This window comes from Homalodisca vitripennis, chromosome 2 (genome assembly GCF_021130785.1).
Source record: "Homalodisca vitripennis isolate AUS2020 chromosome 2, UT_GWSS_2.1, whole genome shotgun sequence".
NCBI classification, from domain to species: domain Eukaryota; kingdom Metazoa; phylum Arthropoda; class Insecta; order Hemiptera; family Cicadellidae; genus Homalodisca; species Homalodisca vitripennis.
This window is the reverse complement of record NC_060208.1, coordinates 79000989-79016450: the sequence shown is the minus strand read 5'-3', so window position 1 is coordinate 79016450 and position 15462 is coordinate 79000989. Positions and strand designations below refer to the sequence as shown.

At 33.1% G+C, this 15462-nt stretch overlaps 1 protein-coding gene across 1 annotated transcript in view; it reads left to right on the top strand.

Moving 5' to 3' along the window:
- The window catches only part of LOC124354226 (roundabout homolog 2-like), a 607997-nt gene that overhangs the window by 562902 nt on the left and 29633 nt on the right, over positions 1-15462 (top strand). The window contains exons 8-13 of the mRNA XM_046804531.1: positions 2788-2998; positions 4680-4993; positions 10918-11151; positions 11934-12159; positions 13088-13203; positions 14346-14498. Coding sequence (XP_046660487.1) covers positions 2788-2998; positions 4680-4993; positions 10918-11151; positions 11934-12159; positions 13088-13203; positions 14346-14498 — 1254 coding nt within the window. The remainder of the gene's footprint in view (positions 1-2787; positions 2999-4679; positions 4994-10917; positions 11152-11933; positions 12160-13087; positions 13204-14345; positions 14499-15462) is intronic.

Genomic DNA, 15462 nt, shown 5'->3' with positions numbered 1-15462 from the left:
TTCTTTAATGGCTTTAAGAAGATGATCATTTTTATTTCTTTTATTTACTTGAAGGGTATTTTTGTTTTCTTCGTATAAAGTTAACTCACTAGGCCTACAAACACCTTTTTCCTTTGTAAAATAAAAAATCACATTAAAAACATGTGATTTGCCTTTAGGTTCAACACTTTCTATTATTGCTGGCCAAGCTGAATGTCCTCTTATTTTTGCAATAACTTTTTTAAATTTTCCATTTTCCATTATAATTTTATTTTATTTATTTTTTGTAAATGACAAATAATCGTCCAATTATTTTAAAAACTAATATTTTGAATATAGATAAAATAAAATTTCAAATTGCACTGTCAGATACAGTATAAAATAGAACTATATTATTAAATTGGTACAACAATGTGGAAATCTGAAGCAAAAAGTATAATATTCAGAGTGGGATTTGAACCCCGACCCACAAGATGTCAGACGTTATCTCTACTGACTGAGCTACTATCACCTTGCAACTTCAGGTAGACAAGACCGTAACTGATGTGATTGATTGTCAGTGATGTAAGATTTGTGGACACCAGTTATTACTGGAAAACCCACATGTACCAGTTTCACGTATTTATTTAAAATAACATTGAAGTGTCAATGGCATCTAATCTTGTTCTTGCTATGTTTGTTTATATTTAGTTATACTCACAGTGAGCATAATAACTATTATACTTAATAAAATAAAGGAAACCTGTGGTGATTGCAGGTTATCTTGGCCAGTCACTGTTTTATAGTAATAACTATTTAAAAGCTGAAAATAAATTATGATCCTATTTATCAAAAGTTGCACAAAGCTTTATACAATGTCTGTAGCAATTTTCACAAAAAACCAATTTACAATTTATAGAAAGTCCCAAAAAAAACACTTACTTCCCTAATGAGGCATGTTAAACCACACTACTAGCAGACGACAATTTTTTACTAATGTAGCGTAAAAATAAAGTGAAGTGGCATGGTAATATGTCCTAATCATGCTAATATCCCATTATTTTCTAAGGTTAATTTTCTTTCTTTATCACCCCCATCAATACAGCACACAAGGATCAAAATAGGAGAAGAAAGGAGTGAAAGGAATTGCACTATACAAATTCTGGACTCTTTAAATTTGTTCGACTGACTACATGTACCTCCTGCAACTCCACTGGTAAATTTCATATGATCTCTGGTTACAGGATTTGACTTTCTGGTTTTGCAAATTTTTTGGTGTACAAACCAATATGATGCAAATGTGTCAATATTGCACAGACACAGGCTATTGCTCCTCTTACATACAATATTGGGTATTTGACAACCCTTACTATTATCAAACGACTACCCTTGTGCCAAAATCCAACCAGAGTTACATAAAGTACAGACAATGTTAAACAGGATCATGAAGCGTAACTCAAACGCCACACATTATTCCAAAATTATGTATTACCTGTACAGCAGTGTATGATCTGTAAAAACACATTTCCGGATCGACACTTAACACTTAATGCCCACATCCTCTTATATTAAATATTCTTGTTGAGATGCCTGTTTCAGACTTAACATACACCTTGTTGTGACTTAAGCAAACCAAAATAAATTCATGGTGTTGAGTCAGTAACATTTGTGTCACTTCCTGAATAGGATCAGTAGCTCCCTGAATTTGAGTAATAAGTTTCTTTTGACTTCATAAGGCAAGAAACATCACTCAATAATTAGCTGAATTAAAGGCAAGTCTCTGCACTCCATCAACTGAAACTGCCTGTTCCATCTGCAGTTAAATAGTTGTCTGAAGCCTCCACTTCAATCCTGCAAATAAAAATTTGCTCCATGAGTTGTATTAACAATCTGATAACAGACGGGTTGCTTATTTGGTCCTTCTCGATTAAGCTCATGCTTGGGTGCTTTTTCTCTCCAGTTAGGCAAATATTTAGTTAACACTCCTGAGAAGGGTAAGGTGACAATTTTTTTCTTTTTTAATACAAAAGATGAAAAATGCCTTTAAAAGCTCTATAGCCATTGTGATTTCTGAAAACAATTTGTTCTTATTTTATAAATATCCACTAGTATTCAGATTCACAGTTCAAATTTTGAGTATAGCTTGTACTAAAAGTTCCACAATAACGTAAAGGAAAATTGAGAACATTGAATAATCTTCCTATTATTTATATTTTCCGATTTACAGTATAAAAAATAGCACAATAATTATAAAATTTGGCAATATTTCGGTCCGGAAGTGGACAGCCATCTTCAATCAATAAATCATAAACCAAGAAAACATTTGGTCTAACAAAAACATCTGTGCTGCTGTTGTAATGAAGCCTACAAAAAAACATACAGTTTTGGCTCTGTCTACATTATGAAAACAAAACATTTAACATCTGCATGGGTTAGTAAACATATTAGGCACAGCACACCAAATCTTAAGTATGGAAATTTACTTTATCCAAGATCAAGGTTTAATAAAAAAGCAATAAATATATAGTTGCACAGCAATATACTATCTAGGAATAATTACACCAAGTGTAGACAAGAGCTACAATGCACTATTAGACCTGCTGAATCAAAACATGCCAATTTTTCAAGAAATTGGCCAGAATTTTGTACCATTACAGTTACAATAAAGGTTTCTTTGTGTTTAGTTAACTCTGATAATAGCTGTCATAGAACAAAGCTTTTGAATGAAACATTTGTACTTTTACAAATAATTCTACCGTTATACTACAGACTATAGCGACATAGTTACTTGATCTTATATTTTATGTGTTGTTTTACATGTGCAATCAGGTTTTGCTGAAGGAAGACATCCCACCGCCCTTGATGGAAGTGGGCCCAATGAACCAAACCATGCCCATTAATGCCTCCACCTCTCTCTCGTGTCAGGCTAGAGGCCTGCCTCTCCCGGACATCAAATGGTACAAAGATGGTTCTCCTCTCACCCCTCAGAGTGATTCGTACCGAATAAGCCTCTGGCAGAATGGGACCCTGCACATAGAAGGTAACAATGACATCCTCAGTTACAACAGTTTTTACAGAGAGACCATAAAACACTACTGAAACCTGGATGCACTCAGCTCTTGTGTTACCAGATGTAGGAGTTATTGAAAAATATTAAAAGCTTGTTTCCAAACTTTACTTATTCCAAAAATCAAATGTTTTACGGTATGCCAAACTGTTTCTCTACAAAACACTTATAATTAATTAATATGACTTCTTTTCAAATATCTTATTTGCAAAGCATAGTATGGACCAATGTAACCAGTTCCCTTGAAGAAACGTACATAAGTCTTATATTTCTTAGGTTTCATTCTAAATAAACATAAATAAGCCCAAGTGTTAAGTTTAGTTTTGTAAAAGAAAAGTTGATTATAAAGATATTTTTAGCCGTTCGTTTGGTCTGTAGTAGCACCTTAATTAATACCTCAATGTGCTGGTGATGAAAGAAGAATGTGCCTCAAGATATACATGCCTGGTAACAGATTAAAATTCAGAGGGTTTGATAATGAATGTCTATGATTGTATTATTTACACATGAGATAGATCATTCATGTTTTAAAGCTGTGCTAAAGTCCAGGGATTATTTAACTTAGTTTCGAGGGTTGACACTATGTAACCTTGATTTTTACTGTTCAAATATTTACTACCTGAGCTACTTGAGCCTCTCACTGCACAGAATGCAGTCCAAGCAACAAATCATAACCACAAAACATAGCCACACTTCCACTTTCACTTCACTCACTCAACTCAACTCAACTTTTCACTTTTTCCATGCCTCAATTTATAGTATTGCATCTCTTGTGTAACTAATATAATCAAAGGTTGTACTTAGCCAAATACAACTAAATACATATGTAGTAATATGGGTTAGTGATAAACAAATAATCTCTTTGGTCTATGTTAAGTATGTTCATGGATTTTGTGAGGGAAATTGATGGCTTATAACATGACTGGTCTTAGCCAATTAGAAGTTGTAGCATATTATTTGGCCTTTTTCAATATCTGTTTTTTTCCAAAATTAGGATTTTATCAACATGAGTTTAATTATATATATATATATATATATATATATATATATATACAGATTCCCCTACTTTTTCTTGACCAAAACTTTATTACTTACATAGATATTTAACAAGCATCCACTAGATAGATGTAATACACTCTTGGTAATACACTAGAATATAGATAAACTGAAACCTGATTCACTAAATTTCTTTGTTAGTCAAACTGATTCTAAACCAAAAAAATATTAATGTTTCATTTGTGTTATAGGCCTACAATAAAATGTTAAATAAAACAAAGCTTAATATATTTTCAATATTAAATTAAGGATATGCAGGCTTACAAATATTTTCAGTTTACAAATTACAATTTGATTTATTATTCCATAATAACCAAATTTTTGTATAATCAAGTTACTTTGGTCCCATCAAATTCAGTACAATAAGTCTCTAGTGCAAGGTTGAAAATGCGTTCACTCATCCATAATGGGAGGAATGAATGTACATCTGGTACTGTACGTAATACTTGTATATTTTAGCATAGCTATTATTTACGCAATAACAGTATTAGGCCTGACTCAACGGGAAATCTAGTTAACATTTGCCCTTCTATCTGGTATTATATAATATCTTGTGCCTTGGGTGACTGTCATATGCGAACTCTGTGGACATTTGTAGGGCTACAGTTGAGTGACTCAGGGCTGTACACATGCACTGCCACTTCAGCTAGTGGAGAGAGTGGGTGGTCTGCCTCTCTGGTGGTGGACCCTCTCCTTCCAACTCTCAACTCCAGTTTGGAACCCTTATCTCGATTGCCACCATCACCAGACCGACCCAGAGTGGTCAACGCCACCCAGACATCTCTCTCAGTTGCCTGGTCACTGCCTCATGACTCCACATTAGTTACCGGGTACTCTTTAGACTACTACAGCCCGGACCTTCAGACTGGATGGGTTAATGTTGCCCGAGGTTTGAACTCAACAGTATTTGAGGTATGCAAGGATTGGAATATATCCATTTAAGGTTAAGCACTTCTCATTTCAAAAAGAATCATCTGATATAAAAAATTGAACTATTCATCCATTTCTTTATTGAAATGTATTGTTATAATAGAATTCTTTAGCTGTATGTGGTTATCAATAGCTAGGTTAGGAACACGCTTTACTCATAATTCATAGTGACAGTGGCATCTAGAAATTATTTGTACTTAAGGCTTTACCAGTGCTTAATTTCTAAAATTTTAGGTGTGGGAACTCTTAAAGCGGGAAGCTCAGACCGGTGGGTATGGAAATACACCCCAGGAAGGAGGGGGGCCCTCACCCAGGAAAACTTTTGAAAATTATAACTGTAAACCTTTGTTTTTAGGCCACCCAGACATTCATTTTTATAAAATACCAAGTGATATTTTTAATGCTGTTTATTTTCTTTAAGGTGCTTGATTAGGATGTAAGAAAATAAAAACATGAATTTAAATTATTGAGTTTACTCTCTACTCTACTCTACTCCATTAACACCTTGTTGCACTACTTTAAATTTCCCAGAATATTTGGTTTGATTTCATTGACCATTTTTTTTGAATCAATGAAGCTCGCCAATATTAATTTTTTAATGAATGGTAAAATAAAAACAAATTGAGCCTTATTCACAGTTTTTATTTATACACATTACTATAGTAATAATAATACATATTAATATGTAAATGGATGTTTGTTAATATAACAGCTTTTTTACAAGTTTGCATATTTTACAAAAAAATTGCATACCTTATGGGTACAAAACAATATTAATACATTCAAAATAAACCAACTTCTTGGAAAGGAAAAAGGAAGCGTTTAATTACACACAAAATAAATGACCACACAGAGTGGAGTAACACGGTTTCATTTTTTAAAATTTAGTGTAGTTTTAAAAAGTTAAGGTTGATTATTTTGTTTGCTTATTAGTTATTATAACAAATATGTACGGATTTGTAGTATAATATTGTAAGGCAATGCCAAGACTGTTGGTAAACTTAGTTTTAGTTGTTTGTTAATATTTTAAAGTGAAAACTACAAAAGAAACAAAACAACAATACACAAAACTAACTGAAAGTACAAAAAAGAACTCAGAAACTTGAGTTCAGAACACAACTATAAGTTAGGCATATGCTAGTTATTTTATGAAAACTTAATGTTCTGAAATTCTAAAAGATATTTAAAAAACAGATTTAGGAAAAAAGTTCCCACAATGCAATGCTGTTCTTCATGGTAAGTTTTCTGCCCTCGTTGTTTTGACTTGGTGTCAAGTGCAGAATGGTGTCCCTTCGCCAGCCAGGTTTTGACGTGTCGCTCGGGATTGTATCTAGCCACAGGAGATCCTAGGAGCCTGATCCGCAATAAATCGCAAACAGTGCTAATGTAGAGTGAAGATCTAAGAGGAGATATAATTAGATTCATTGCAGAAAACCCACGTTCACATTCAGCACTAGACACTGCAATACTATTTATAATGGAAATCAGTTTCTTAAACGACGGCGGTTGCTCTAGAATAGTAGGTTTCTCTCCACTTAACATAGGCTTCAGTCCCTGCTTGAAGTGTCTGAAGTCTCTAATTATATCCTGAGAGCTGCTAATCTTAAATCTATCGCAGATTCGCTGGATCTCACATTCTCCGTAGGTGATGGATAAGTCTTTTGGCCAATACATGGGGTGGATCACTTTGATGTCATTCATTGATTTTGGTGTAGTGTTCAGCCGCGTTTGAAGATGATGATAGCAACCTTGAAGTCAAGTTGTTAGCGAGGCTACCGATAGAATCTGTTTTTCTGGAATACTGGGTATCTTGGATCTTACACAAAGTTTAACATCTTGAAACATCAAATCGTCAATAGCAATTTTAGCTTCCACTGAACGTCTACCCATGTTTTCAACTCGGTTTTCAAACACTTTGATTAACAGTGTTACATCACACTGTGGGCTTGGATAAGATTGAGGCTTGATTTTTGAAGCTGTGAGGACAAATCCGATAACTCTTCTAGAGCATTCGAACATCAATGCCAGGTTGTGTACAAAAAGTTGTAGAAGATAATGTACTACAAAGCCCTTTGTAAGTTGAACGTTGCTTCGAGTCCCTTTGTGTTTGTCTTCAGATGCTTCAATGAAATGATTGTACAAAGCTTTAAAATCTGTCCAAACTGCTTTCACCGCCATTACAGCTGGAGGCTACCAACGAGTATCTAAAACACGGCCGATTTTCAACATTTGCTCCTCTAGTCCTTTAGCAACTTCTGCCAACTCCCTGCTGTTTTTCGGTGAACAACTAAACATGTTTCTAATTTTATCCATGAATATCTTAAAATGATTGATTTCAGCTACTTCTTCTATGGAATCGTGCACGGCAAGCTCTAAACGATGGTTCAAACAATGCCAAATGAACAAGTTGGGGAACGTTTTCAGTAAGCTGTATAGCAAGGGCCAGATTTCTTGCCTAGTAGCACTGAAGCACCAATCACAAGTTAGAGCAATCATATGGTCTTTCATGAATTCAAAGCTTAGACCTAATGCTTGTAACTGATTTAACAGTCCTTGTAATATACCAGCTGATGTGGTGCTATTTTAGCTCAAAAAGTGTTAAGAACACTGTCATAGGGTTTTGCATTCCCTTTAGAACAGTTCTGATATAAACCACCAAAGCATTTTTGTTTGAAACTGAAGTGGCTTCATCCAAAAGCAGGGAAAATTTAGAGTCTGACTTGATTAGGCCATTTATCAAGTCTGATTTCATTTCATCAGAAATATGATGAATTATATTGGAGCAAGCAACATTTGAATGTAGGATTCGCCCCATATCTAAGCCATTCATTATTTGAAGATCAATTTCAGTTTCAAACTCAAAAATGGCCTATTTAGTTTTAGCTTGCTTATAAGCCGTGCGGAAAATGCGCTCAGTTACAATCTGCTGCTCTTTATGCATAGAAGCAACAGCTTTTTTCATTGTATCTTTCTTAGCTTCAATGAGTATTTTTTCAGCTAAAAGAATGAGCTCGAGACCCACGGTGTAAAAATATCTTTTTCCTAAGAGAGGATTGCTGGTCTTTTTTATTGTTTCCATAAGCGGTAAACAGTTCCTAAAACCACTCTTTCGCTAATCTTTTAGGCCCTTCGTTTTCTCTGCACCTAGAGTACTCACACTACGGCAAACGTTGCAAACCTAGTTCTGTTCACAATTAACCATGGATTTTTAGCTTTAAATTCAACAATTTGTTCTTCAGATCAACAAACTGGCTGTTCACCCCTATTAACAAAATCATTATTTTCATTACTAACCTTAGCTTCGTCTGCATCACAGATCCCAAACCCACCAACCTGGATACTATATTTTGAACGACGAGGAAGTCGAAGGGGAATGGTAATCGCAATTATCCTCATTGATCCCGATTGCGTCTTCTTTTTTATCTTGATCAACAATTGAAGTTGTAGTCAATGCTTCCGAACTGCAGTTCTCATTATTCGCATAACCTTTTTGTTTCTTAGGGTTAGGTTAAAGAAATCAACAATTTTTCTGGTAGTCATAGTCAATAGGAAACTATTTAGCTGCACCAGCACTAATAAGCATAAACACGAACACAATCAACGACCTGCACCTCAAAAACGAACTTAAGCGTGATGGGATGCGATGCAACTTGTAACTTAAAACGCGAAACACACCAAGGTCAAGTCAACTAGTCAACACACTTGTTGATCACTGGGGGCGGTGGCGCGGTGAAGGAATGGAGGGGGAAAGGAAGGGGGTGGGGTGGGTATTGCTTTGGTTATTGAGAGGCGCAGCCGCGCATGCGCGAACAAGGATGACTCGCCAGTCACCTTCCTCCTGCCTGATTCCGTGCAAGACTCATCACAGCACAGCTCACAACTGCTTGTACGGGCGCTTACTATCTGCTTACGAGTCACTCGCAAACAAAGCATAGCATAATAATTGATCCTACCTACAATTTTTTTAACTAAAACTTGTACTCGTAGTTTTAAAAGCGTTCCCTTGCGTTCCGGCACTCTTGGGAGGTAAGGGAACGCCATTCCCTTGCGTTCCCACTGAAATTAACCACTGGGCTTTACAAACTTAAGTCTATAATAACTGCCAAATGTAACTTGAAAGACCAAACATGGATAATTTGGAATTGGACTTTATACAACTTTAAACATTAGACAGTGTGTCTCCAAAACAGCCTATTCTCTAAAGGGAATCCCTATCTAACTAATATGTTTTGTATATATTTTACTTAAATACATAAAATTTTTAAAACAAACAAGATTCATTGAAAAAAAGCTTTGATTTTATAATGCTAAGTGTATTCTTTCTTTAGTGTTGAAGACTTAATGAATCGCAATGCCAATAATTTACTTGTTACAAAGGATATAGTTTTTAAATATATTATATTTTACTTACCAAAACCAATCCTTAAAATCTCTTCTTACCTATACTACAGTAAATTTACAGAGTATATCTATATATACATTTTAAAATTATTTCTTGTCTCCATAATAACTATAGTAAGTAAATTAAACTGTAGTAAATTTTTTATAAGTAACAACATTGTTTTCTATGAGTAACAATTGTTATATTTCATCCTACTTGAAGGTGCTGTAATCAGTTTTGATTGGAGTATCTTTTTTTAATTTTTACAACAAATTGTGATCACAGCCCTTCAAGATATCATTTTTGAGAACAGGAAAAATAGAAAACCTACTTTCTATTATTCTATAAGGAATGGTAGGAATTTGAAGCAAAGCTTTGGAACATTTTATAATGAATCCAAATAAAAACTGTCGAAGATAAGAATGTGAACTTGTTACAGTATGTACATGAAAGAGAACAGAAGGAAATAACTTGTTTTTTTATTTACTAAACAAATTATTTCCTTAAGATTACAGTTATTAAAAACATGTAAATTTCTTAAATTGTATTTGATTAATTGGTGCATAAACGATAGAACTGTCACATGACATCAACCATGAGCGAGAACTGTAGTTCAGTGATGTATGCCTGCTCTTGGCTCCTAATGGTTAAACACAGAAAGGTCTAAAGCTGATTAATGTTATGGTCATAAGGAAAAAGACAACAAATAAGTGTCCTGATCATAATGTATCTAGCATTATATAAGTTTCCATGCTCTGAGGGTATTTGCACAGAAATATTTCAACACATTAACTTCGGTAGATGCCTTATGGCACAGAAGCTGAGACGGCTGTTTGGTCTGACCCAGTATAGACCAGCAGTGAAGGTGTTAAGTAATTTATAAATTACCTTAACTTTAAATTTGTACAGTTTAAGTGGTTAATTCAAAGTGAATATAAGTACTTAAGAAATATTTACTAATTTTTACTCTTGAAAACCATTTTAATGTTAAGACTTTATTTCTCTAAAACACCACCTGCTGATCATATTTGGTTACTTCTAAAAATTTTAATTCAGTAAAATGTTGTGCACGCTACATTAATTTTATGAACGTTAATTAAAACACCAGACTTTCATTTAAAATACAGTATAGTAAATCAGTTTTATAACTATTAAATCAGATTTCACTAGTGATCAGAAAAATATGCCATTCAGTTCTTGCTGTAAGTTTCAATGAAATTGATATAATATTATAATATGAAAAAAAGATATATATAATGAGCAAATATTGTTATGGTTTTTTAATTAGATTTGAATATATTTTATATTAATTTTATATGAAATAAAAGTTGCACTTGAATTAGATATGACTGTATATTAACAGATTAACTAGCCAAAGTACACACTGCATCTAGAAACTATTTAAGATTCCTCAGTATAGACCATAGACCCAAAGTGAAGGTGTTAATACAATATCAAATTATTATTGTTTACAATGATGGCTTAATTATTGGAATGGTCACAATTTTTTACTTTTATTCTTCAGGTAACAGATCTTAAACCTGACACGAGCTATATTTTTGTGGTAAGAGCAGAGAGTGAGGAAGGCTTGTCGTTGCCCAGCCTGCTCTCTGTAGTGGCTCGTACTCTGAGCTCTAGTGATGAGCTACAGGACACCCAGAAGCTAGAGCTCGCCAGGATCAGGCTCACTACCAGGCCTCAGATTACTCTGACAGATGTCCAGGCCATTAGTTCTACAGCAGTCACGCTGTTCTGGCAGGTGACTACAAGTTTTCGTTCAGTTTTATAAATGGATAAAAAAGGAGTTTTATATTTTTGAAAATAATAACATCTTACTGCAAAGAATATACTCTTAAATCTATCAATCAAAAAACATCTTTATTACCATTATGTTACAAAAATTTATAAATTGTAGGAACACAGTTTTACATTTATAATATAAAATTACTTTAGTGATTAAAACAAACACATAACATTGTAAAAAAAGTCAATTACTTATATTTAGCCTATTCTAAATGTTTGTGGAAATATTTTCTCACATAGGTGCATAGCACCTGTGTGTGAGAGATTGAGTACCATTAATTAAAAAATAAGTTCCTTAGGATGTTTAAAAATGTGGTTTACGTTAAAAAAAATTTCAGAACTGGGGAAAAATGTATAAATATAGATAAAGTTCATAGTGGTCCAGAAGAAAAATCAATATAAGGACTTAAAATTGATGCAATAAGTAAACATACTTATCGGTTGATATAGGTGGTATTCAAAAGAAGAATAAACGAATGAACTGACAGACAATAAGAAGTAAAATCAACAGACAAATGGACAGGAATATACTCTTAAATAGAAATGAAGTTGCTGTAGTTATAATTGAGCTCACTAATCAATAAGTTTTTTTATTAAACAGCAACTAAAACTACTTGAAATATTATTTAAGTTACAAAAAGTGCCTGATAAATGTTTCAGTTTATCCTTAAAAGTTATATATAAAGATGGGAATTGGGAAATAGACCAGAGATGATAACAAATATTTATCTATGATAGATCCATGACTCCAGAGAGTTGATGGAAGGGCTGCATATCCGATACCGGGATTTAACCAGTGGTGTGGAAGTTTTCAAATTGGCCACATTGTTCAACATGGATGCTACGTCACACACCCTTACCAAGCTGCACAAGTATGCTCGCTACCAATTGTTCCTGGTGCCATTCTACAAGACAGTGGATGGGCAGCCCTCCAACGCCATGGAGGTTCAGACATTGGAAGATGGTAATTCATTGTTGATGCACTCTTCAAGAATATCACTAAAAATAAAAGGGTACTTTACGTTAATATTTTTTTTATACTTGGAATTTTTTTATATATGCTTGAATATCATTTCTGAAATGTTTATTCTACCAAGGTAAGATTTATTTTCATTTTGTGATCTTTTACTTGATAAGCTGTTTTTTTTAATCAAAAAAGATAGTATAAATACTTTTTTATAACAAATATTTTGAAAATTGGTCAATAAATAACAAAGTATGTAATTTTGTAATAAGCCTATATGAACTGCTGAAAATGTATGACAAATTTTGATAATATTTCTGATAAGATCCTTGGTATTTTCTTTAATAATTGGAAAATTGCCTTGCACAAAAAGGGATGAATTTTAGATCGTCAATGTAAAATAATACAATCATTGTACATACACTCTGTGATTATTTTTTGGCGGAATCACAAAACAAAATTTACTTAGTGAGGAAGGATCCCATTGGTGTGCTGTTGGACTTGGCTTTATGAGTGCAGATTTACTGTTCTCTTCTTCTTGACATATAATACTATATAGTCCATTATTCAATATGTATTTTAAATAATTATTTGTTGGAAATTATTTATATACATCTTGAAGCTATCTAGTAAATATTGTTGTTAACTTTATGTTGTACTTTGTACTTTTGTATGTACTAGTTGCTTGTTTGTACATTTGTGTAAATGGCACTGACCATTGATAAATAAATAAACTTATAAACTTAAACTTATAATCTAGCATAATTTTACACACTTTTATTATCATTAACATACCGGTACAATGAACTATTATTTTAAAATAAAATATTGCAATCTCCTAATTAATAGAGAAACTTTGTTGACACCCATCACTATAAGTTAATTTATATTTTAATTATATAATGTTGGATTTGATTTATGATTCCAGTGCCTTCTGCCCCACCACAGCACCTGGAAGTAGCTTGGGTGAACTCATCCTCAGCTTTCGTTCACTGGTCTCCTCCCCCACCACAACACTGCAATGGCGATCTTCTTGGATATGAGGTAGTAAACTGACAACACTATAACCAAAGATGACTCATTGTGTCACTCATCCTTTTAATATTACACATTTTATCCAAACAATGTTCACCATTGGCAATAATATATTCTGCAACATTTGCCCTGTTGCCTTTAATTCAACTGCTAATTTTGAGAAGGAAGATTTTTTTATCAAATGAAAATCTTTGTGAACAAAATATTATAAATGTATTGGATACCTCATTTTCAATTTTTTTATATTAATTTTAATTTTATATTTATTTGCAATTATTACAAGTTTTTAATAAGCATGACCATATATTTTAATATATGGTGTTATATTAGAAAGTAAAATGGCTCTTACATGAGAATGAGCAGGTAAAGATATTTCTCCTCTTGATGAGCTCAAAGTTTTAAATAGAAAATGGTAATAAATATAAATATTTATAATGATCTATTTTTAGTTGACTCGCTTCCCTACCGAAAACAACTATGTTAACATTTACTTACATCCACAACTGTTTAATTACGGACATCCTGATTGAAAAATAAGTTTAGCCCCCAAAACATCATTAACATTGTAAAAGTTAGTAAAATCTAATAATGTGATTTGACTTTCAGATATGTGCCTGAATTTGCAAACACTAAAACAAAATTACTGCATTGGCACACTGACAACTCAATGGAAATGGATACCAATTTACTTTGAGAAAAATCAATGGCATATTTTTGACAAGGAAAATACCCCATTTCTAAAATTATTTTTGGCTAAACAAAATACTCCTGTTTTGAATATATTTCTCCCATTCATTGGTTTTAGCTCTAAGTAATTTTTATTATTTGTTAAAGTTACAATAACTGAGATATGATTTTGTCTGATTAAACAGTGAGGCAGAAATGAGATAATGAAAATCCTTACCAAAAAAGAATGAATTTTAATACATACTGAAAAATGTTTATAAACAGTTCAGGCATCAAGAGTAAAGTATTATGTAGATGATACAGTAAACATTGTAGATAATTATGAATAGAACTCTCTCCAGTATCAGACCAATATATTTTCTAACCACCTTTAAAATATGAGCCCAGCCCAGAAACAATATGACATTATATGTTGTGTCACAACTCTGTGTCGTTGCATGCATTGCTGTGTTGATTGGTTCCAGCTTGTGTTACAAGACGGGGACAGTCTGTTGGTCAGGACTCTTCGGCTTAACTCGTCAGCCATGTCTGTGCTGGTGAACAACTTGACAGTGGGTCACGTCTACACTGCGAGTCTGAAGGCTTTCACCCGCTTAGGACCTGGGCCGGCTGCCAGGGTAAGTCTTTGGTGGTCATCATACAGCTGTAAATCAAACGTTGAACACATCTTGATATCATACCATCATTATATAAATAATTGTATAGCTTAAAGGAATAGCTAATCAACTCTTTCATTGAAATCTCTTATTTCATACCAAATCTGTATACTGACTCAAGGAAAAGTTAAGATTATAAAATTATGAGAATGAGACAACATTTTTACTGTTTTACATTTCAAAATAGTATTTTTGTTGCTTTTGAGATTTATAATGAGAAATTTTGTTTTTAATTGTTACCAAAAATATATTTCTATTTGCACATATAGTGCATATAGAAATTACACCTTATAGGATAATCAGTATTATGATGCACTAAGCAAAAGGTTCATGTTTTATTATTCTTTAGAAGTTTAAAGTGATACTATTTTTGTTCTAGGTTAAAAAGTACTAAATTTGATGTTGCAGAATTTAAGTATTGTCCACCCAGACTTTTAAGTATTCTACATTATTGTGTGTTTCCAAGTGTCCCATATATCTAAAATTGGTCAGTATCTGGAATGCGAAGCTTTTTATCAATCTTTGATACCTTATTTAACCCCAATAAGATTAACGTTCCATTCATGTCTATAAAACATCTTATATTGTGCAGTTTTACTAATCTTAACATCCAGTGCAGGAAAAATAAGCCAACTTTAAGCCATACAATGTTAGACCCGTTGATTTATAGGTGACAGGTAATTTTTATCATACAAATCTATAACATACTCTTTGTTATAAAGCAAATGGATTATTTGGAGATTTCAGGTATAAATAAATGATGGCTTGTTAATAGCGACAACAGTGATATTATTTTATTATTAAGTAGAGATATTATTCTCTACTTCGAGTACAAAACAATTTTCTGGGTTTAAGACAGGCCTGCAGTGAAAAGAATTTGAATTAGATATACAGGAAAGGACTAGAGAGGTACATGCTACTATAG